The sequence below is a fragment of the Panthera leo genome, chromosome C1, assembly GCF_018350215.1.
Source record: "Panthera leo isolate Ple1 chromosome C1, P.leo_Ple1_pat1.1, whole genome shotgun sequence".
Taxonomy (NCBI): Eukaryota; Metazoa; Chordata; class Mammalia; order Carnivora; family Felidae; genus Panthera; species Panthera leo.
Window position 1 is genome coordinate 192,069,701 of NC_056686.1, and position 24,481 is coordinate 192,094,181.

At 39.5% G+C, this 24,481-nt stretch overlaps 1 protein-coding gene across 1 annotated transcript in view; it reads left to right on the forward strand.

Moving 5' to 3' along the window:
• Positions 1–23,944, forward strand: part of CCNYL1 (cyclin Y like 1) — a 37,209-nt gene extending 13,265 nt beyond the window's left edge. Inside the window, exons 3-10 of the mRNA XM_042949929.1 lie at positions 769–803; positions 6,297–6,397; positions 9,488–9,523; positions 11,988–12,039; positions 12,892–13,011; positions 16,718–16,884; positions 20,124–20,286; positions 21,482–23,944. Coding sequence (XP_042805863.1) covers positions 769–803; positions 6,297–6,397; positions 9,488–9,523; positions 11,988–12,039; positions 12,892–13,011; positions 16,718–16,884; positions 20,124–20,286; positions 21,482–21,598 — 791 coding nt within the window. The 3' untranslated portion in view covers positions 21,599–23,944. The remainder of the gene's footprint in view (positions 1–768; positions 804–6,296; positions 6,398–9,487; positions 9,524–11,987; positions 12,040–12,891; positions 13,012–16,717; positions 16,885–20,123; positions 20,287–21,481) is intronic.
• Positions 23,945–24,481: the final 537 nt, after the last annotated feature.

Here is a 24,481-nt window from a genome sequence, read left to right on the forward strand (position 1 = left end):
TGTGGAGACAGTTAAAGAAAAGCTATCTCATGTCTCTCTCGCCTCAGTCATAAGGAGTGCGTACCTCTGATGTCACGCCACATTAAAGGAGACAGTGTGGGAAACAAAGTGTGGCCCGAGACCCTCATTGGACCCTTTTATTCTACTGCTGTCCTTTCTTAGAGCAAAGTGATTTTGTGTGCTGTAGATATGTCCAGTTAGGTTAACATACTCACTAAAATATAAATTTAAGGTAGATTACTTTCCAGTTGTGTAATGACCCATTTTTTTTTTAGTAAGGTGTATTAGTAGATTACCAATAAGTGCTTCAGGATGCTTCCAGGATACTGATGCATCTATAGATCAGTGCCTGGCCAGAGACTGGTTCTTAGAGCTGGCAGATCCTGGTAACTAAAGTAAGTTATATAGAGAGAATTAGAAAATACTACTGTGCAGTGGTTCAGATATAGAACAGATAAACATTTTTATTAGCTAAATTTTTACCTGGTGTGGTTTGCTTTGTCCTTTTCTTTTGTGCGTGGGGAGCCTTTCATTTGTACCTAACAGGGAATATCTGTCGAGTCAAAAAGTAAAACTAAGTCTTTAGATTTTACTATAGGATTCCTCTTGCTAGGTGATTTAAATTATGAATTTTATTGGAAATTATATTTTAAAAATGGAATTTGATCTCCTTTTGTATGTTGGTAATCCATCAGATAATTAGCAGCTACTTTTACTTTTCTATGGCATTTGTATCAGAATTGATCAGTTAATCTTTTTTATTCTTAGTGCGAGAAAAGAGGAAGAGCAACCATTTAAACCATGTAAGTAAACAGTTGAAAAGTTAAAAAATTAACAGTTTGAATTAAAAATGTGTCTGCCATTATTCCTAAAAAATGTAATGGATCCAGTATTGTTAGTGTGAACCTCTTTTTGTAGGTTTTCTAAATCTCTTCTATTTTCCTCATTATGAAATGTATTCAGGAAAGTCTTTGGCTTAGTAGTCCTCATTTTTTAAGGGTCCTGACATTTGACTTAAATTTTAAAAACATGATTGTGATATAAAGTTCTACCTTCAATTTGTTCGCTTTAATTTTTTAATCTTATTTTTTAACCAAAGTAACAAAAATATACCAAGTTAATTTGTAGCGCTCTCTATCCACTTGCTGTCATGCCAGGTGAAAGCTTAGCTCCCTCACTCACCTTGGCCTTACCTCCCTCCCTCTGTTCCCTCAGCCTGTATCATGGTTCTTATTAAATCAGCACCAATGTTTTGTTATGACTATGCAGATACTCACTGCTGAGCCATGTAGTTCTCTGCCTTCTCCTGTATACACTTCATCCTTTTTCTTAAACATTTCTGAAACCTGAGCACTTCAGCACTTCTCCAGGGTAATCCAGTCCCCATTTTCCTAGCCAACATGATCTCACACAGCCAAATGCTGTAAGTAGCTCCCTGGCGGGCCTTCCTACTTTCACATACCCCGTTTTTTGTGTGTGTGGAATTAATTTCCTGACGATATTCACTTGCCTATTTTCTAACAGCTATTTTTCCCCCAAATGCTGTAACATTTGTCACATGTCTATCAAAAATATTTTTCGTTTACTAAAACACATCTGTTCCATTTTTTTTCTTGGAGACAGCCTTTTGTCATTCTACTCCAGTAGAGTAGACTGGTTTTTGCTAGGCCAGCTCTGTGTCTGTTTTCCTAGGATATCTCCTTGAAGTCATCTGGGATCTCACATAACTACTGTCATGTTTTGGGTCCCCCTGTGTCCTAGAATCTTTGTTTCCCTTTGTCTTGTTAAATGCCCTTGTTTTACTGGAGTCCATTTTTCTAGGAATGGGCAGAAGTTTTTAGAGATCTAGCCTGTCTCAAACTCCTGTTTGAGAAAGTATAGAATTCTAGGTTGAAACTAATTTTGGCAGTTCTGCAGACATTTCTCTTTTGTCTTCTCATTTACAGTGTTGCTCATAAATCTATCGACATTGTGCATTATTGATTTTAGTCATTGTTTCCTCATCCCTTCTTTCTCTGGAACCTTTGAGTACCTACCCTGTCCCTGGGATTCTGAAATTTCATAATATGGTTTGGTATGGACCTTTTCATTTTATTGGGGCCAGTAAGTCTGTAGACCATCCCTCCTCCTAGTAAAGTAATTAATTAATTAATTAATTAATTTATTTATTTATTTATTCTGTTTTGGTATTTTCTGTTATTCAGATGTTGGGCCTCTTAGACCAGTATTGCAGCATGGATCTCTAATCTTTTCGCCTTCTGTTTTCATTTTGCCTTTTTGTTCTACTTCCTAGAGATTTTCTTGACTTTATGCTCTGACCCTTCTCTTGAATACTTAGTTTTATCTTATTTTTAATTTATAAAGGCCTCAAAAAATGACCTTTAAGTGATTTTTATTTATAGCATTATTATTCTTATTCTTATTTATCGCATTTTAATTCTTTCACCAATGCAATTTCTTGTCTTTCTGAGGGCCTTTAAGAGTTTTTTAAGTTTCATTTGCTTCTTAATTTTATCATTCCTATCAGTTTCTTTTTCCTGTTTCAGTATCTTGTTGGAGGCTTCTCTTAAATGTGTAGTGGTCCCTGCCTATCTCAAATCTCATTGGAAGTCCTTGTTAACTGATGGGCCTCACTGTGGAGATTTGGGGCTGAGCCTCTGAATTCTGAGCCTGCCATGGCTTCTTAAGACAACTGGCTTTCTTGTTCCTGTTCCTGTAGCATCCTGGTTGTGTTTTCGGTGTTCTTCCATGTCACCTGCCATTCCTTTGTCTAGTCAGGTCATCTTTCACACGTTAAAAATCACCTGCTGTTTATCCTGTGTTGTGTATAACCTCTGAAAGGAGGGGGAGCGGAAATAGATACGTGATCTTTTACCATGTTTAACTCAAACTTAGAATCTGTTTTAATTTAATACAATTAATCATATTAAATCAGACAGTATTTTTGGTTATCCCTGTAATTTGCGTATTATACTTTTCTACTAAGGCTTTGGTTAAGAATTCAAACCATGCACCTTGTCATATTGCCCCATTAATGCACAACATAGATAAAGCGTAGTTTTTATTAATGCGTAAAGTGCTGGAAATTTTTAAGTTATATTGCAAGAAAGACAAAACTTGTCCTGTGAAAAAGAGGAGACACAAAAGTGAACTTCAGCAGTAGGCACAATGGAAAAGTCAATGGGTGGGGGCAGGATTTCAACAGGTACTTGACCTTTGATGGTAAGTTTTGGGTTGTGACTTTCTAGACTTCTAGGTGTGATTATTTTCTAGTCTTTGCCGTTGAACCTTAAGTCGATGAAATAACCTCTCCTTTTGTTGTAAAGATTGTAAAAGCCCAACTATTCTGTTAGTGCTCAATGAAGATAAATCCTGCCTTTGTCTCTTCTAGTGACCACTGAAATAATATCTATGAACACTACACTGCCAGTACTGTTTTTTGCTCTTTGGTTTTTTGTTTTTTTTTTGTTTTTTTTTAGTATTTGCATTTTATAACCCTATGTTTGTCAGTATAGTTTATTGAGGCTGTAAGCCACCAACAGTTAAGCCTTTAACCATAAAAGACAATTGTCTTAAAATTTCAGCTAATTTTAAGCTAATAAATAATTACAGCTAATATATCCAGGCTTTGCTCAGAGACTTAATTCTGCCACTCTCTAGTTGAATATTGGATATTACTGAATACTGAAAAGTAGGCCTGGACTGATGGGGACGTATTCAATGTTTCTTTGGTTAGATCTAGTCAGTAGACAGTAAGTTCCTGATTCACTAACTCCCTCCCCTGCCCAATATGGCTATAAGGCCACATGTAATTAAAATTTCTTAATGTTTCACACTAATATTTTTAGAGACAAACCAATATACATTTATAATAGAAAAAAAAAATTTTAAACAAGTATTTTTGAGAGACAGAGCATAGCAGGGGAGGAGCAGAGAGAGAGGCAGACACAAAATCCAAACCAGGCTCCAGGCTCTGAGCTGTCAGCACAGAGCCCGATGTGGAGCTCCAACCCATATACCGTGAGATCATGACCTGAGCTGAAGTCAGACGCTTAACTGACTGAGCCACCCAGGTGCCCCAGAAAAAAATTTTTTAATGGAGGAAAGTGGTAGTAAGTATAACCAACCCAAAGCTTTACCAACTAGTCTACACTTGGGTGCATTTTCTTCCTATTCTTTTTATAGCTCCCCAGTGTAGGTTTTTGGTCAGAATTGACTTTTCTTATGATGTAATATACACTATATTATACCCAGTAGTAGTGGCCTAAAAACATAACTTTCTTCCCATTTAGAATTTTTTTTTTACCATTTATTTTTTAGAGACCGAGACAGAGCATGAGTGGGGGAGGGACAGAGAGAGAGGGAGACACAGAATCCAAAGCAGGCTCCAGGCTCTGAGCTGTCAGCACAGAGCCTGCAGCGGGGCTTGAACCCACAAACTTGCGAGGTCATGACCTGAGCCGAAGTCACTTAGGGGACTGAGCCACCCAGGTGCCCCTAGAATGAAAGTATTTAAATGAATTAATTTTCATTTTCATGCTGTATTTTTTGAGATTCTGAAAGTAAATTACATATTAGCTGAATAGCTTAAGGAACATAACAGAGTTTTAGATACAGTTGAACATTTCTGGCTTAAAGGAGAAGTTAGTGATACTTTTCAAAAATACAATGTCTGGAATTTTTTATTAATAAGTGAAGTGGCGTTTTTATAAGCCATGTGGATATTTCTGATTATTGGCTGCTGGCAGTTTTTAAATGCTCTATAATTTTAAAAGTATCAACTAGATTTTTTCTCTGCCCCATCTGTCTTGTATTTGAGGAGGATGCTAGTGGGAGAGCATGACAGGATGGCAAACCCTATTTTATCTTAATAGGAGGAAGGAAGGCTCATCTGAATTAGTAAAAAAACAGAAGCAAAACTAAAACCCCACAAACTAAGCACTAAAATTGTTGGTATTTTGTGGTATTGAATGCTGCCATTTTGACTTCTCAGTTATTGGCCTTACTTTAAGGAAGAGATTTGTCCTACCAGAGTTTAGGCTGTTTCAGTATTTGACTGCTGCTGTACACCCCGGCTCTTCACAGATAAATGGATACTTCTAAAGTGTTTTAAAGATCATTTATTATTGCATAGAGGGTCTCCGGAAGCTCACTGTCACCTCTCCTGACACCACTGCAGATAAATTCCGCAGATAAATTTGTATCTGTAGTAAGATTTACCTTCCAAGTGTAATTGATTTTTAAATAATTTGTCAGACACTTATGGAACTCCTGATTTGCCCCAGATTCTGTGCTCAGCAGCTGGAGGTGGGAGGAGTGAGAGTCCTCCTTTTCCTAGAGAAGCTTACTTTCTAAGGAGGGGGACACCGTGTAAGCAATTGATAGCATGTAACAAGTGGCAGATGAGCTGTGTGAATGTACAGAAAGAGAAATTTTGTGGTGTGGCTACTGGCAAAGGTATCCTTCCTTGGAGGTAGATGAGATCAAGCTTGCTGAGACATGGAGGAAGAAAAAGACATTGTAGGCAAGGAGAGCAGCATGAGTGAGGCAGGCACGTATAGAATAGAATAGAATTAATAAAAATTTTAAATGAATGGAAAGTATTCTGAGGTTCTCACCTGAGTAATGCGATGGCAATCTTATTCAAACATGAAGTCAAAGTTAAGTTGTCGTAAGCTGTTTTATCTGTTTTTGAATGTGAGGGAATCTTAAAGCAATACTCTTACCCTCCAAATAAGGAAACTGAGGCCCAGAGGGACCTATGGCCCCTTCGCTTATTAGTGATAGAGCAGCCCTGGTACAAACAGCCTCTGACTCCAGGACGTTTGTTTCATCACACTGTCTCCTGAACTGACACATTTGTTGTTGGCTTTCATTCACTGCGATAAAATGTTTTTGCATCAATATTCTACAAGGCATTACATTTTATTGTAGTAAATGAATAGTAGAAATGGAAGTCTCAGCTGCTTTTCATTGCTTAAGAAAAAAAATACTGAAGTCTTATTCTAAACTTTTTACCTTGTTATAAAGGGAATTTATAATAGGTGCTTATCAGGTTTGATAATAGGCAATTTATCAAGGTCAGTAGTTCATAACCCATTCCTTAAACCTCATGTGGGAAGTTAGAGTATCCACTGGGTTTCCCATAGCACTGCACATGATAGCACACTCAAGCAGTTCATGAAGTATAAGAAAAAACGTAATGCTTTATCGTTTGACATTTTAACCGAGGAAAAAACACACTTTTATAGGTTTAACTTACTGTGACATTTTCTTCTATTTCCCTTCCCCTTCAGGTATCTCCAGGGCAGCTTACTAAAAAGTATAGCTCATGCTCAACAATATTTCTAGATGACAGCACAGTCAGCCAGCCTAATCTTAGAACCACAATAAAATGGTGAGTACAACTAGGTTGCCAAGGGCTGAGTGACAGACCCCCTTATGCTCAAACAGCATCCTAGCCATACTTGGTCATTTCAGTCACTTGATTGTCCTTTTCAGTGATCAGGTTAAGAAACTGGTATCACTTTTATATTGCTTGCAAGGACCTAAATCTGAGTATTCAATTTCCATTTTAATCTTAGAGTACCTGGTGGAAGGGAAAGCCAGTTAGCAAATAAGAAATCCCAGAGAGAGTGCACCTCTTACTTGGTGCATTTCTGTTGTGAAGACATTGTTGAACATGATGAGGAGAGGGAGAGGTGCTTTTTATTGGGTATTTCTAGGAAAAAGTATTTCTTTATGAGTCATAAGTCTAAAACAACGTGTATTACTTTGGAAGCTACTCTTGAAAGAAGGAACAGTTTGTCCCCTACTGGCACCAGAGTGTATCTACATTTAAACGTAAATGAATTTTTGTCAGATTTTCCCTATTGTGCGCTTTTTTACCCTGCCCTTTTTCTGTGTGAAAATTAACTTCTCCTTCCTATCTCTCAGAGAGGGGGAAAATAAATATCGAGCCTATCTTAAGGAACAAATTCTTCAAGCTTTATGGATGAGATTTGCTCAACTGGAAATTTTAACTTAATAGATATACCTAATTTTAATTTTATATGTGTGTATGGATACAGAAATATATCTCCAGGCCCCACTATATCAGTCCATATATTAAAAAAGTACAGCAGAGAACAGAGATGGTTTTGGAAACATAGCTGGTCAGGTTTATAGTTCAGCAAACATGAACAGCATTGTGATGATGACAAGTATTCCTTAATTTCTGAGAGCACTTCATAATCCACAGTTGGAGTTGCACTTTCGGAACACCCTAAAGATGAACCTTCCAAGCTTATTTAAGAGGAAAAAATAAAACAGGATGCAGTGCTTCTTGACTTCTTTGAGATTGGCCAAGGAACATTTATTAATGTCTCTTTGAGACAGGAGTGTGGATTTTCCAGAACACAGTATGGAAACACTACTTCAAAATATTAGTATTCTCATCTTTACTTTTATTTTTCAGTCTTCAAAACAGTTAGCTTTTAACTTATTTTTTTTCTAACATACCAAGCTTTTTCAGCTACTTAAATTATTAGTAACTTCTACTTTAATTACAGACAGCAGGTTCACAATCACAAAAATGTAACTTTCTTCTCTCCCTTATAAATAACAGTAGTTAAGATTAAATTGTGTTTCAGCAAAACCTGAGCCCCAAAAGTCTAAAATCCTGAGTTTTTGCACCTAACAAGTGATCACTGAATGTTTTTATTCAGCCAAGACACTAAACCCGTGTGTAAAAGAACACTTTACTTTGGCTAGAGTCCCCAGCTTTTGAGTTCAAAAGATTCTAATGTTTTAGTATATAATTCAAAAGTGGTTTTAAAGATTAATCTTGCTCAGACAAGTAGGTTTCATGCTTGTTTCTCCCAACTTAGTCTAATTTGTGGAAGTACATTAAGTTTAATTTGCTCTAAGTTTAAAAAATATTAATTCAGTGCATTCATTATTGGTGAAATAAAGGTTTACTGAGAAAATTAATAGGGCAAAGTGGCTTTTAGGAATGATTTTGAAAAATGTTTACATTGGGGTAGGGCATTGTTCTCAGTGGGGAGGGGGGCTATTAGAATCACACAACTTTTTTCAAGATCTGTGTTTCCAAATACATGCATTTTCCCCTCCCCCACCACACTCTCACAACCCTTTTGATAGGCTGAGGAAGGATGGGGGCATAATTATATGGACAAAAGCATTCTGGATGATTCATTCATTCCCAGATTTTGTTGCACATTGCAATCACGTAGGGACTTTTAAACACCCTTCTGGTGCCCAAGTCCTACCCAATGCCAATTAAATCAGAACATCTTGAGGTGGAAGCCAGGCAGTTTTTAAAGCTCCTCAGGTGATCCTAGTGTGCAGCAAGCTTGGGGAACCACTGCCTGGTTAGAGTGTAGGAGAATGAGAACTGCTTCTGACCATCTGTGGGGCTTTGGGCAAGTCAGTTTTAAGCCTTGGTTCCTTATTGGTAAAATGGGTTGTTTCATTAAATGCTACGTAAGGTTTAGTGGTCCTTTTCATCATAGAACTTTGAATTCTGTGATCTTAAAATCAAATTGAAGTTGAAACTGTTTGAAGCACTATAGAAGTATCCATCTTTGATGCTAATAACGTTATAGGCCTTTTTACAAGTGCTCACCCAACAGACCTAGTTAAAATTCAGATTTGCCTTCCCTCAATTGTTTTGAGCTTCATTTTAGATACTTTGAGGGTAAAGGGAAGCATATAACTTAACCAGGAGAACCCCTTTGTTGCCTAATACAAAACATCTGAATAACTTAGGACTAGTGATTTAAAGAGTGTCTGAGAGACTTCAATCTATCTGTTCGTTAATATTTTATTCAAACTAATTTGGAAATACCTGTCATTAAATACTATACTGTGTAGTATGATGCTGCATTGTTAATACCGCTTATTTCAGGATAGCTAGACCTATCATCGATTTTGTGGGTACTTATACTTACCATTAAATTTTCTAATTATGCAAAAGTGCTTTTAAATGATTTTATTTGGTACAGAACACTTTCATTTACTCTTAGGGAAATAATAGAAAATGGGTGGGTTGGTGGATAGTGAACTAAATCAACTGAAATGCAGGGTCTAACCTTTTTTTTTTTTTTTTTTTTTTAATACAAAAACTACCTTATGGCTTAAATTTAAGCATGTGTACAAACGATAAAACTTGTACAGGAGGAAAGATTCTGTGGGTAGAAGGACAAATGACAGGGAAAATATGTAATAAATTTATAATTTGTAATTATTAGCCAAAACTTGTCTTCTAACAGCATATTACCTAGCAGTTTGGTCCTCCTATTTTTGCCAAAGCCAATGAACTAAAACAAGGGGGGAAAGTGCCCATATAAACTGCTCTGAATTAGAGGATTTCAGGGCCACTAGGCCTCTGGGAAGATCCTCTCTCCCTCCCAACCCCTCTTAAGAAAATGTCTTCATGCCTAACATGGTAAAATCAATTGTTACAGTTTTCTTTTTCCCTCCACAGTGTGACCTTAGCAATATACTACCACATAAAGAACAGGTGAGCTCTTTTCAAACCTGTCTTGTTATTCCAGTTAATTTACTAGATATCAAGTTTAGTGTTAGGGAACAACTATAGATATCATTAGAGTAAACTTATAGAATGCTTTTATTACAATATTGAGACCCAAAGAGTATTTGTTCCTGTGGGTTATATTTACTGTATTAGAAATTAAATTTGAGAATTAAAAAATTAAGTCCACTGTATGTTAAAACATGGTTTTTATGGCACTATTGGAATTTTGAGCTAGATAATTCTTTGTTTGGGGGGATTGGCCTGCATATTATAGGATGTTTAGCAGTATCCCTGGCCTCAGCTCACTAGATGCCAGTAGCACCCTCTCCCTCCCTCCACATTGTGTCTCCAGACCTGGCCAAATGTCCCCTGGCGAACAAAATCATCCCCGATTGGGAAGCCCAGTGTTAACAGAAATCATATCTTTTATTAAAAAGTAGCTATTATCCACAACAAGAGAGTGAAAAGTATGTCATTGATTTACAGTTTTGCAAATCTCTTTAATATCTGCCTTAATAGAAGACAGCTGATTCTCATACCCTGTCTGTCTTCAGTGATTTGTTTTAAAGAAACACTATGAAGAAGAGCCGGCCTCTTTCAGATACATAGTTGGAAAAAGGTGTGCTTTTAAAGCCTTCAGATAACCGTGGATATTCTATGATGCTGCACCAAAAGTCCACAAGGGCTAGTTTCTTAAATTGTAACAGAATTTTAAATCCTGTCCGTGAACTTGTACTCTGTTAATACATTGATCTATCTATCTTGCACACTGAATGGATCTTTTACGTGTATGTGACTTTATAATATTATGCACTGATCAGTTGGAAAGTACTAGTTCACATTTCTTTATATAGTATCAAAATCTCACTTTTGTTAGTATCACCACCAGTCTTACCAGAAAAGTGTTTTAGGTATTGAGAAGCTGTCAAGCTCACAGTAGCTGAAGCTCCCATTGAAAGGTACAAGTTTTCCAAAATCCTGATTTTTTTAGCTTGATAGCCTGAATTTTATCATTGGCAACAAATACTTTAGTTACTTCCTTGAAGTTTCAGGCTCACTTTAATTTAAAAAAATTTTAAAAATTTTTATTTTAAAGTAAACTCTATGCCCAACATGAGACTTGAGTTCACGACCCTGCGATAAAGAGTCACGTGCTATACCGACTGAGTCAGCCAGGCGCTCCTCATTTTGTTCATTTTTAAAAAAAAATTTTTTTTAATGTTTATTTATTTTTGAGACAGAGAGAGACAGAGCATGAACGGGGGAGGGTCAGAGAGAGAGGGAGACACAGAATCCGAAACAGGCTCCAGGCTCTGAGCTGTCAGCACAGAGCGCGACGCGGGGTTCAAACTCACGGACCGTGAGATCATGACCTGAGCCGAAGTCGGACTCTTAACCGACTGAGCCACCCAGGCGCCCCCATTTTGTTCATTTTTAAGAGAATGACTATCAGTTGCACTTTCAAATAAAGATGGTGCTCTATGAAAAAAGCGGCTTGTTCGGCTCACAACTAAGTCGCAAGTGCTTTTCCTTAACTATCTTCGAGTATGCAGAAGTGTTTCATATATACTTTCTGCTTATTCAGAATATTAGAAGGGTCAAGGCTTAATAACTGTTAAATTTTCCTGCTTTACCAAAGATGTTCTTAAGTACAGCAGAATTTTTTTTCAACTGCAAGTGGCAGTGAAGACTAGAATGACTAGGTACAGTTGGGTACCACTGCCTTGATTCATGCTCAGAACCCAGCAGTTTTACTCCCTTTTATTTTTTTAGACAATCACTGCAGATGTCAAAAGTGTATGAGCGAGTAATGTCTTTAATATTTCCCTCGGTTCTGACTTCCTGGGTCTCTGAAAAGGGGAACCCTAGAGACCTGTAGACCACACTTGGAGAACCACTGTTTAAATCAGCGCAATGTATTAGTGTGGTGAACTTTTAAACAAAAAGACTTTGAAAATTAAGAAGATTACATTTTTAACTCAAACTATTTAAGAGAGACAAGAAGAAATACGTGATAAGAATGTGTAATATAGAGAACTACAGAGAGGGAAAAAACAGGGAAAAACATGAATTTCATATTCACATTTATTAAAATTCTGAAGACTTTATTGTCCACCACTATGGCTTTATGAAATGTTTTTCTGTGTTCCAGTGTGTGGTTAGAGAAGTGAAAATATATTGGCTTCAGTAGCGTTGCCGGCTAGGGAAAGTCGGTGCTAAAGGCAACTCTGGCTTGGGCTGGTCATTGTAGGAAAGATTTCACAGAACTTGATGTGTTGAGTAAAAAGAGGTCAGGAAACCCTCTTAAGGCCAGAATACAAAAGAGTTTATAAAGCTGTTTGCTTTGTTGAAGGTTAAGCTTCTTCCACTCCCCCCTCTACTCCCAGCAGATATATTACTAAGATATTAATTCCTGAATTAATTTTTTAAATGCATTCTTATTTTATAGAGATGCAAATAGATCCTTGGATATTTTTGATGAGAGATCACATCCACTCACAGTAAGTGTCAGTTTTATTGAAGTTGTATTTTTCTCTCATGCAGTTGTGTTTATTTCATGCTGATTTGATTTGATATTAATTGCTAAAAGAAAATTACTCGCTCCAGCTTGAAGTCAGACTCATCTTTAGTCTTCTTCCCTACCCCATGTTGTGTCATCATTTTACAAAAGGAATGTTGTAGAAGGGATATGAAAGAGTAAGAATGGATTTGCTGCTTTGTCTAATTAGTGAGCCAAAGTGAGTAAACATACCCAAATAACAGAAAATAGACCTTTTTAAAAGCTAATCTTCAGTAACATCAGACTGTATATATTTATAAATAAACCTAATGAATATGTTATGATCTCTGTGAAGAAAATTAGAAGACTATTTAAATTTTAAATCACTTAAAATAACAAGTTTTAAAAGTCACTTTCTCAGGTGCTCTACGGCCACAGGTGGCTGGTGACTGTTGCATAGGTCAGCACACACTTAGTGCCTTGTGGTTACAGGAAACTGAAAATGGTGTTTCAAAGTTGGCTGCAGAGAAGTATGACTTGTCTGAACAACCAGACTCTTGAGCCTAAAAATAGTTTGCATTTGGTTAGATTTCTGTGGGGGGGGGAAGTAGGAAGGAACACATAACAGATTTTCTGAGGTCGTGCCTGTATTTTTCTTTAATGAATGGTGGTGAGTATTGAATCACTGTGGTATTTTAAGATCCCATTGTTTATATTCAAAAGACTAAAAGACATGTCACGCAATCAAAATTACTCTAAGGGGCACGTGGGCACAAGTAAAGACTGCTATATTACGGGCACTTAGGTATTTTTCTTTGACAGATATTTACACTGCATTTTCTTCTTCTTTCAGCGAGAAAAAGTTCCAGAGGAGTACTTTAAGCATGATCCTGAACACAAATTTATTTACAGATTTGTTCGTACTCTTTTCAGTGCTGCACAGCTAACAGCCGAATGTGCAATAGTAACTTTGGTAAGATATTTCTTCTTTCCTAAAGCATCTTTAGAAATTTCTATCTTGTGCACAGGGTATGGTCCTGGTTTTCACATAAAAGTAGGTTCCTGAAATGATCATCAGAAATTTATTAGGAGAAACCTATGGAAAGTCACATATACACATTCGAGTTTAATATAATTTGAGTTTGAGAATAATCATTATTCTTTAAAATGTTGCCATTGCTTTTCTCATCACAAAACAATTGCTATTAAAGGCAGCAGGAGCGACTTCTGGTTTCTCCCTCCATACCTCAGGACACAGATGCACACACAGCACACACATGTTCACACACAGAGGATGTGCTGGTGGGTGTGGGTAGGATGGGGGCAGTCACAAAACCATCTGGTCCACAGGCAGGCACTCATTCAATGTAGGTCTCAGCTGAGTCCCAGATTATTTCAGTATTCCCCAGACAGTTCTGACGTGGGTCCTGATTGAGAACTATTGCCTTCAGTTCTCTGTTCCTTGGACGATGGGTGTTAATCCATCCCTGGTGTCCTCTCGTGCCTGCCTGTGAAGTTGCCCAGGGTTATAGTGCCAGAAGGACTCAGAAAGGCTTTGTTAGTCAGCCTGCTAAGCTACAGCTGTGTAAGGGACCTTTGTGTTCTTCATACAAATTCCTGTGATAAGATTTTATCATTTGAAAAATAAACTCTATTTAAGTGGGAGGTGGTTGGGATTATTTTTACTCCTCCCTACAGCAGACCTATAGTGGAGGCTTACCCGCATGGTCTGTAGGGAAAGAATACTTAGGTCAATGCCTGCACTCCCTTCCTATCCAGTTAGAATTCAGTAGAGGAGGCTTATGCTTTTGAAGAGAGACCCCTCTGTGGGCACTCAATCAGACGGGCCTTTTCATTGAACTATAAACCATTTGGAGTGCTTAGCCCATGCTGGAGAGGGGCAGCAGTGGTACTTGCATCTGAAGAGCCAGGTGATGCAGGAAGGAGAATATCTGGAATAGAAGAAAGGGAATTCTGTGTTAGGTGAAGTGTGACATTACCGTGAGACAGCAGAGTGATCTTGTCTGGTCATCACTGGAATAGATGGAATCGAGCATAAACCTGAGCTCTAGAGGTAGGGAATTAAGAGTAGTAGAGAAAAGTATAGACTAAAAAGTGGATAGAAGCTAGACCTGGAAGGACTAACAACATATAAGGGACAGGTCCTCAGAGGAGCGGCTAGAGTGGTAGGAGAGAGAATAATAGTGGTAGGACCAGGAGAGAATAATAAAAGAGATGCCAAGATGAGAGGTTCAGTTCAAGGAGAGCGTGGTCCAGATGCCAAATGCTGCCGATCAGTTGCTCATTCCATACCCACTGGATACCTCATCACTATTCCCAGTGTTGGAGGTAGAGGAGACAACAGGTTGAATAAAGGTCTTGCCTTTTATATGGCTTATATTCCAGTGAGGAAGAGAGAAGTGTGTGTTTTTTTCAAGTGAGTGTTAACCTAAACATTTCAGGCAGTGGTAAATACCAAGAGAAAGCAGGGTACAGTGATTGGAGGGGTTGCCATGTTAGACTGATCGGAACAGCCTCTTTAAAGAAGTAGAGCTTGAACCATGACCAAACTAAACTGGGGAAGATGATGAGCAAGACTCTGAGATGGGAACACATCTTGCGTGTTCAGGGAACAGCAAGTGTCCACTGGTCAGAGTGAGGAGTGAGGGGAAGAACGTGGGAGATGAGGTCACAGAAGGGCAGTGCCGTATCTCATGGGGTCTTAAGGCTTACAGGCTGTGGGAAGAAGGTAAATTGTTATTTGTTTGGTGGGAAGCCTTTAGCAGATCTTCCCCCAGGGGTATGAAGTGCTCTTAATTTAAGAGGCTGTCCTGGCTGCTCTGGGGAGAATAGACTGTAGCGATAGTCAGTGTGGAGGCAGAGAGGTCAGGAGGCTGTGACAGTGATACAGCTGAGGAGTGACAAATAGAATAGAAATCAGCCAGATTACCAATGAGGGTAGAGATAACAAAAATTGCCAATGGATTGGAGCAGGATTAACTTAAGGGAGGTTTGGGCCCCAGCAAGTAGGTGAATGGCAGTACCCTTTGGGTTATTAGGCAAGGCTGAGGGAGTAGACAGTTGGGGTGAAGAGCTCTGGTTTCTAAGTGTGAAAGCACCAGTAACCTCCTGAGTGACAGGGGCAGGGGGGCAAACTGCCCAGGGTTAAGACAATGGGAGATGAGAAGCCAGCAGGGGGCATTTTCCCATGAGCAAAACTAAAGGAAGCTTTGTGCTGGGGGGCGGGGAAGGGCAGGTTAGGCTGGGGGCAATGTAAATACATTCACATTGGGGGAAATCTCTGGCAAAGAGGGAAACATTCTTCAAGAAGAGGGAATTGTGAGATGGGATCACGGAAAAAAGAGTTCACTTCAGTGAGAAGAAACCTCCCTTCCACTGACACTGTAGAGTCGGGGGCATGAATGATTGGGCAGGTTCCAAGTTTGCCAGGGAAGGTGATAGGAAATCAAGACATTGCCAGTGTCCTACACATGCCTCTCATTATTCCCGTAAAGTAGAGAGTTGAACCTTGTTGTAAGCAAGGGTGGTTCTTAGGACACCTGAGAATGCTGGGTTTTGGGGGTCGGGAGCAGGATTTCACTAAGAACATGTAGTGTTCAAGAACCATTTGTTTTTGAAAACACAGTTGAGTTTGGACAATATTGCAAATCTGAGCTGGCAATCTGACAACCTTCAGACAGTAAACGTAACTCTAAAATTGGACTTTTCTTCTTGTCAGATGGCACCCTTCTTCTTCAGAGCACCCTTTGAAGTAACGAATCCTAGCTTAGCTCTGTAATCTCTACTCAGCTGCTCACTCCACCCCGGTCTTTGCAGACTGGGCATTTGATACACAATAAAAGAAATCATGAAATCACCTCATAGGCGGCTTTAGAGGAGCCCCAGTGATCTAGAACCTGGCAGCTGTGAGCCCTTTAAAACCAACAGAATTGAGTACACCGTAGGTTGTGTAAGACAGGGTGAATTATCACGAAGGGACAATAGAGATGTGAAGGAGAGGGGTCAGGAGGACTGTCCTTTGTATGCACCTATGTTCCCGTAACAGACACTAAATAGGGGATTACTCGACAGTTGGAAAGACTGGCCCAGGCACACCTGTTGCTACTTCCTGTCCTGCTGTGCCACGCAGCAGCCACTGGGAGGCTCTCTTGACCACCAGTTTTTATCTCCAGGCTCATGGCGTCAAAGGACTGCTTGTGAAAAGGGGAAGGCAAACATGTGCTCAGTATCACCAGGGTTTTACATATTCAAGTATTTGTACATTACCATGTAACCACCAGCCAGCTTTGGTACACAGCACATGGTAGGCCATCAGGTTTATTGAACGGCTTGAATCTACAATCGGTTGTACTGAATCTTTTCCCTTTATGAATGGGAAGGTTAATAGCCCAGTGCCTGTCTTCAGGATGCCCTTTGCTGAGGCGTCCAGTCATTCCTGTGACCAAAACTGGGCTGGACATTCACAGGGGCAGAGTAGGCAACAAGTATCCGACCTACAACTGTGACCTGGCCTCTGGCTTTGGCTGGCGGAGCAAAGTCTTTGTAGAACCTAAGACTAAAAGGCATGTCAAAAACAGATGAAATCTGTCATTCCTAACAGTTCTTATCACAGCACTTAAACTGAACTAAAATGAAAGACCAGTGCTCTACTTTTGCAGGTTTACTTAGAAAGGCTTTTAACTTATGCTGAGATCGACATTTGTCCCACTAACTGGAAAAGAATTGTTTTGGGAGCCATTCTTCTTGCCTCCAAGGTTTGGGACGATCAGGCTGTATGGAATGTGGACTACTGCCAGATCCTCAAGGACATTACAGTTGAGGACATGTGAGTTTGTAAGGTTTTGGTGAACTTTCTAACCATTTTTCAGTGCCTCCTTTGCTCCGGTAAAGTTTACATTTTAAGCATATTTTTAAAGGTTACGTTGTGCAGACAACTGCAATAGGCATTAAAATTACATACTATCTGGCTATGGTATAACAATTCATATTTCCCCATCATCAATTGATAGGTCTTGATGTGTTACTTGTAATAATCTCCTTGGTAAATTGAAGTGTATTTTTCTGGTGGTTTTTGGCATACATTTTACAGGCTTACTATCAACACAGTACAATACATATCTTCATGGCTTTCTTCAAGCTGCCTACGCGTTCCAGCCCATCTTTAAGAGGCATATGTCTGGCCTTTGAGATAAATGTTTGGCCACTGTTAAGGCCTTAGGGCCTCTAGACTATAGAGAGGTTATACCTCACCCTGACTCAGCTTTTGCTGGTCTTTCCTTTTTATCTCAAGTTCTGTTGTTACAGAAACCATGGTACAAAAGTAGCCACATGTATGAAGGTTTCAGATCCCTGTTCTTCTGCCTCCTCCCCTCCTAGGTGTATTGCTCCTGTTTAAAAATAGCTCTGAGAAGTTAGGGAGCTCCTGTTTCTCTGGCATCCCTGGGACATCACCCGCTGCCCATCCCATTGAAGAGTCTCCGGGGCACTCAGCAACCACAGTAGTGCCTCGTGGGGCTTTCGATTAATCCTGAGGGTGCCCCCCACAGATGACATGTGAACATGGGAGTGAAATGCCAAACTCAACGAGGGCTTTCGACTTGGCCACCCTGGCTTTTGTGAAGGGCCCCGAGGATGGTAGGCAGAATGAGCCAGAGAGGGATTCGCAGTAGACTCTCGGAGTGCCCCCCTGAGAGTGAACATGTCTTTGTGGGTGGCATTGGAGAAGATGTGGAAGAACATGTCTTGATTATACAGAACAGCATAGGAAGATTAAGATCTTGGCAGGCAGTGGCAAGTTTGTTTTTGTTACCTTTCCCTGTTGTTCTAGATAAGATCGTCATTCAGAATTACCAAAGTGCATATTTACAGCTGAAGTGAGGGTACTTCTGACTAGGAGAAGGGACCAGTCATTGTCGGTAGCAGTCAGAATGGCTTTTGAGAACAGCGTGGACGGAGTGGGTGTGGACATACTGCTTGCGGCCCCAGTAGCAAATGGTGTAATGGCAAATAATGGATTTGAAATGAATAAAAGTGGTTTGGGAAGTTGCAGAAGCTGAAGAGACTTTGATCACCACTGTTGCCAGTCTTCAAGCTCTGGTCCCTTAAAGGAAGAAAAACGTGTAGTCCTGAACACTAGCCCTGCCGTGGCGGCAGCTGAGAACCCGTGTTGAAGCTGGCTGGGCCTCTGATTCCAGTGAGAACATCAGAGCCCGCTGGGAAGTGTGGAAGCTCATAAGAGCGAGTTCCAGGAGCAGTGGTGGCAGTGTCTAGCTACAGGAAGACTCGTTGTAAACAAGTTTTTTACACGATCAGAGAAGCACCAGGAGCTATGTTTATAATAGGTTGTTTTGTTTACGGTCTTTGGAACCTGGAAAGTATCACAACGAAGTGTTTAATACACATTTGTGTTGTCCCCCTGCTGTTGCCTTCAATGTGTAATGGTCTCATTTTGAGTCTCAATTGAAAAATCGCTGTCTATCCACTTTTTCTTCACACTTTCTAGCATCCACGCTTTAGAATATATTCCCTTCAAAAGAGTAAGTTAAACTGAGCAGCTGCTCTTCAGAAAATTTGCTGTGCCCGTAAATGGTGTGCTATTCAGCCATCTAGCTATTTAAAACACAACCCAGAAGATGCATATCCTATAGGCATAATGCTTTTCTTCGGTGATTAAACCTTGATTATAGACATGTTAATCCTATGAAGTACTGTATTTCTACACAATTAAAATGTATTAGTGGAGGAAATATAAAAGGGATAGTGAAGTGCATTTATTCCTGTAGTAAATTAAGTCCTGATTAGCTCATTATCAAAACATTATCTGATTTACATTTCTATAGACTTGCAGTCATATGAACAGGAAATTAAATTTGGAAGTAGGTTCGATTGGGTTTAAAATTCAACAAACGAGCACCTCATCTCTTCTGTTCATATTCTGAATGTTCTCCATACAGGAGAGCATCAGGCATTTGTCGATCTGTCCAGTGGATTAAAATATTAAAACCGAGAAACCAAATAGGTTATAAAATTACCCTCTTGCATTTTTTCAGGTATTTGCCATTTTTATGTATTTCCCTAAAAGGATTACTGTGAACATGGTAAATTTTTAATTTATTAAATATTTGGCAAGGAAGCTGTAAAGTCATGTGTAGCAGAGGACTGCTCCTAACACTTTCCTTTCCTGTTTTATTGAACTCGCCCCAGGCGGCTGTGTTCACACTCTGTTCTGACAGGGGCTGGCGACACATCTTGGGGTTGCATTCCCAACATGAGACATGCTGTTGGAGTCCAGTGCTCTATCAGAGGTCCTATCGTAAAGTGAGCTGTCTAGCCATGACATCTCTTTGATCGTTCTGCCTGTCAGAGTTTAAAAAGTACATCCTGTCCTGTCATAGTGACAATCTCTTGCCCTAGTAAGACTAAGGTGAACAGAAACTTACATTTATGAATGCCCTTTGACATAGTCCCATGCACTGGGGGAGGGGATTCCCTTTTCCATCGAATGTAGCTTATTTATTTATTTATTTGAGATGAATCCTTGTTGCTTCAAGAGTTTTTCCCCCTCAGAGATAATAGCAGTGGCTCTCGATGGATCCATTTGTTGCCGTGGTGATGTGCCCACTCCTTTTGTTGGCGCGTCTCTACTTCAATAAGCCCCTTCCTGTTATCGGCCCGGTGAAAATGTCTGCAAGTTCTTCAGAGCTAATAAACAGCACACATCACTCCTTTCATCTGATCACTATAGTGGGGCCTTGTGAGTGAGCGTGGAGCATGAATTGTACAGCTGCACTAATGGAACTCTGAAGAATGAGCCCCTGAGTCAGCAGCAGGAGTGCATAAGAGGGCCATAACCTCTTCCCCCTTGTCCCAAACTCAAAGTGCTGGGATGCAAAAAGGACCACAAATAGCTGTACCTTGTTGGAGCATTAGTGTATTAATCCAGCCAGGGAGCCTTTATTTGTTTCAAAACAGAATTTAGAGCTCTCCTAGTAGCTCAGAATGATACTTTTGAAGATAGCCCAGTTGACTAAAATTGTCCTGTGTTGGTTTTGTCTCTTCCCCCAGGAATGAGATGGAAAGGCATTTTTTGGAGCTACTTCAGTTTAATATTAATGTTCCCGCCAGTGTTTATGCCAAATACTACTTTGACCTTCGCTCCTTAGCAGATGACAACAACTTGAATTTTCTGTTTGCTCCTCTTAGCAAAGAAAGAGCACAGAACCTAGAGGTAAGGCTGTGAAGTCATCAGTCAGGCTTTTCTGTCAGCCACCAAAAAACCCACGTCTGTGGCTAAATCTCATTCTGCAGTGATTCGCAAAACGGAAAGCTTTTCAATGAACACATCGAAGAGCTTATTAACCCTTTGGCAGCATTTTTCCGGTGTCTTTTATGATTTATATAAAGACCTCACATCATTTTAAAGAAGTATATAGGTGTCTCTTCTGTGACCATAATTCAGAATATCTTAAATCAGATTTAACCTGTTCTCAATGGTTTTCCATTTGATCCATTTGAACCTCTACCCTTCCATATAACCATTCGTGAATAATGTATGGTTGTATCCCTAATCATGTCTACATACATAATCGACTCACTGCTCTTAACTGTCTTTTACTCGGTTTGCAAATTCATGCTGGTGTTTTCTATAGATAGCACAGTTCAATCCCATGAGTTTCTTAAACATAGCATTAGTGGCTCACCTGAGAAACCTGTACTTAGACTGTATATCGCGTGTTTCCAGTACTGGTGTAGGGCTTTTAATGGAAACGGTAACATACCGGAGACAAAGTAGCACGTATGCCTTATGACTGTGGGTGAGCGTACAGCAGAAGTAGTCACAACTGAAATTTCAAACACATTTACAATGGACACTTTTGGGGGTACCTTGGGTGGCACTTTGCAATCAGGGATTTTCTGCCCTGGTTGATATGCAAGTGAAACAGCCCTCTTTGGCACTTCAGGCGTCAGACCTCCTACCTTCCAATCAAGTCCAGCACATGTCTGCCCTGGGAAAATTTGCTGAGAGTATGTGATAATCACTGCAGACTGGAAAGACGTTGACTAGCTGAGAAAATGCTGATTTTTGCCCAGGTCCATGTTCATTATGTTGAAGGAGCAAGTGTGGTGCTGTTAGGAGCCTGTCACAATACGTTTCACATCTTTGGAACCCAGTTTTTAAATTCTTCTTTGCCCCAAGGATCAATCATAGCCTCTTAAGGATTTTACCTTAGTGAATTGGCAGGAAGGAGCATCCCCAGAATCTGGGAGCATAGACCCCAGCTCTCCAAGGTAGCAGTAACTGTGAAGTATCTGAAGGAGTGTGGCTGTGTGGCTTACCAATGATGCTTTTTTTTTTTTTTTTTTTTTTTTTTTTAAGGTTTTTTTGTTTTTAAATTGTTCTTGTGTTCTGTTTGACTTTCCAGGCCATTTCCAGGTTGTGTGAAGACAAATACAAAGACTTGTGCAGAGCTGCTATGAGAAGGTCTTTCAGCGCTGATAATTTCATTGGTATTCAGCGCTCTAATGCCATCCTCTCTTAAGGGAGGAAGGAGGGGTTGTAACATCACGAACCCCTCGCCTACAAGGACTGGAGAAATACCACCTCTCCTGCTCAAAAACCAGCAAAGTTAGTATTTTCACCTAAAAGAAAGTCAAGAGACTCGTGGACCGCAAGGATTATGCTCATAGGAAAGAATGGAACTTGTCAATGCAACACACTCCTTTGTCCTTTTTAATGTAAACAGAGTTACAAAAACCACTCCAAAGCAAAAGCTCCAACCCACACACAGATATTTGCTTACTATGTAGGCTTATAGCTGTGAGCTAAGTGAGGTTTTAAAATTTTTAGACAAGACACTAACTATATATAACTTTTATGTTTTTCTATTTTTCTTGCCCCTCCCTCATTTTGCTGCATATTTCTTTAGAATCAATGCAGTATTACCATTGAAACATGGGACTCCTAACAACTCATAAAGCCACTTAGGAACAGACTGTAGCGTTGTGAGGTATCGAAGGGTTCTTCCTCCTACTTTACCATTGAAGCTGCTGGTCGTTATTGGCAATCAGTTTAAACCAAAAAGCTGCCGAATAACACTTGTCGTTCAAATTCTTTGCAAGCACTACTTATTAGCGTTATTAGTATGTTTGGGATCATAAACAAGAGAAAGTACATTATCGATTATCTACTTCTATTGGGTCCATGCTGCATTTCTTGTGAACTATAATGGTGCTTCTCATTTTCTGACGATTTTCCTCTTTGTTAAATGTGTGTATTAAAATATATTTTCATAATTCCAACCAACATGGTGGTCCAGTGGTAACAAGCAGGTAGTGAAATAGAAGGTGTCCTGAAAATCTTATTGCAACTTTCAGCTTAAATATGGTGTGCTTGGGCCCTCCAGGGCCCTGCTGAAGTATAAATGCCACAGACTTACAAAATATCACTTGAAAGTTTAATTACATTTCTAGTAAACTTCTCTAGTTTTGTAAATTTTAAATATTAAGCTTTTAATTTTAATTTTTTGTTTCAGCCCCTCTTGAAGATGGCAAACATTGGCTGAAGCAAAAAATTAAAATTAGAAGTTTAATATTTAGAATTTACAAAACTAGTTAAGTTTACAAGAAATACCTAAACTTTTAAATGGTGTTTTGTAAGTTTGTAGCATTTATACTTCCACAGGTATCAAAGCTTAAAGTTGCACTAAGACTTTAAAGATACCTTGTACCTTCATAGACATGCCCTCCCCTTTGAAAGTAGTCCTTTGCAGGGCTGTGCCGTTTACCTGCTTTGATCACCTGAGTTTCTTTTTTCTAGATTTGGTAAGGATTATGAAGAGCAATGGTAATTCACATGTAATAAACTGAAATGAATTGGACTCTAATAGTAGTGATATGAAAGTAGGGGATAGGAAACCGCTTTTCTATCCTACGTGTTAACCTGGCTGGAGATGTCTCGTTTCAAGTCCTGCTATTTAAGAGGAACTCTCACCTCAGGCTTTAAAGGGCAGGGAGTTAAGAAATCAACCTTCCAGGACATTGGTAATGATGTCACCTAAACTTGAAATGTTAAAAAAAAAAAAGAAAAAAAAGGTTCGTGTTCTTAACCACGTGAGATCTTTCTCCTACCTTCTCAAATGTAATCCTAGGAATTTTGCCTGTAAACACAGCATTTCTGGGCCAGGAATACTTTCTCTCAGTATAGCAAGGCTTCATATTCTATTGAGTGCTGCAGGTTCCATCATTTTTAAAGGACAGAGACATAAATGATAAATAACAGTATATAAAATATTACAATCTACCACCTCAAAAAAATGTTTTGTGGAGTTCGGAGCTTGGAGATTCAAGTATTGATTACAGTCTTATTTTGAAAAGAATGCTACAATGTATGTGGTTTTTCTTCCTCATGTTTATATTAAAAGAAAAGCTAATAAACTCTATTTTAATTAAAATATGGCTAGTGTGTAACATTCAGTTCACCTAGTATTCTAACTGAAATGCTTTCAGTCAGCTCTAATAGTAGGGTCTTAAAGCATTTTCATACTGACCATTCGTGATGGGTTTGATCCTTGCCTCTGTTTCAATGTAGTCATGTATTTCTTTGGCTTCTGCTCTTTTGGACCTGCAGGTAGTTTGGTACATTTAAAACCACTGGCCATTGTGCTCGGAGGCACAGTGCAGTAGATGGCATCTTTCAACGGTTCATCATTGTGCCAAGAGGGAAGAAAGCACACTGAGAGATTCGGTAGAATATACCAGAGAGAAAGGAATTACAGGAATACTGTAGAATCAGAATGTGAGCTATATGAGGATCTCCAGCAGTTTTGAAAACCTGGAGGCTGGTTGGAAAGGGGAGCCTGGGTGCCTCAGTTGGTCAAGTGTCCTACTCGTGGTTTCAGCTCAGGTCACGATCTCACAGTTCATGAGATTGAGCCCCCTGTCAGGCTCTGTATTATCAGCAGAATCTTGGGATTCTCTCTCTCCCTTTCTCTCTGTCCCTCCCCCACTCACGTGTTCTTTCTCTCAAATAAAAACTTAAGAAAACAAAACAGAAAAGAAAATGGAAGCACAGGAACATTACTATAAAAAGAAAAACCACCCACATATTTTGACTTTAATATGCTATCTTCAAACTTAACATTTCAGTGAGAAATACGCCAAATCTCCATAAGGTGTCTTTAAAAGGAAGACCCTGCGGCACCTGGGTGGCTCAGTCGGTTAAGCCTCCAAATTCGTCTTAGGTCATGATCTCACGGTTTGAGTTCGAGCCCCGCGTGGGGCTCTGTGCTGACAGCTCAGAGCCTGGAGCCTGCTTCGGATTCTGTGTCTCCCCCTCTCTCTGCCCCATGCTCATGCTCTGTCTCTCAATTAAAAAAAAAAAAAAAGTTAAGAACTAAGACCCTGTCCACTCGAGCAAAATGCTC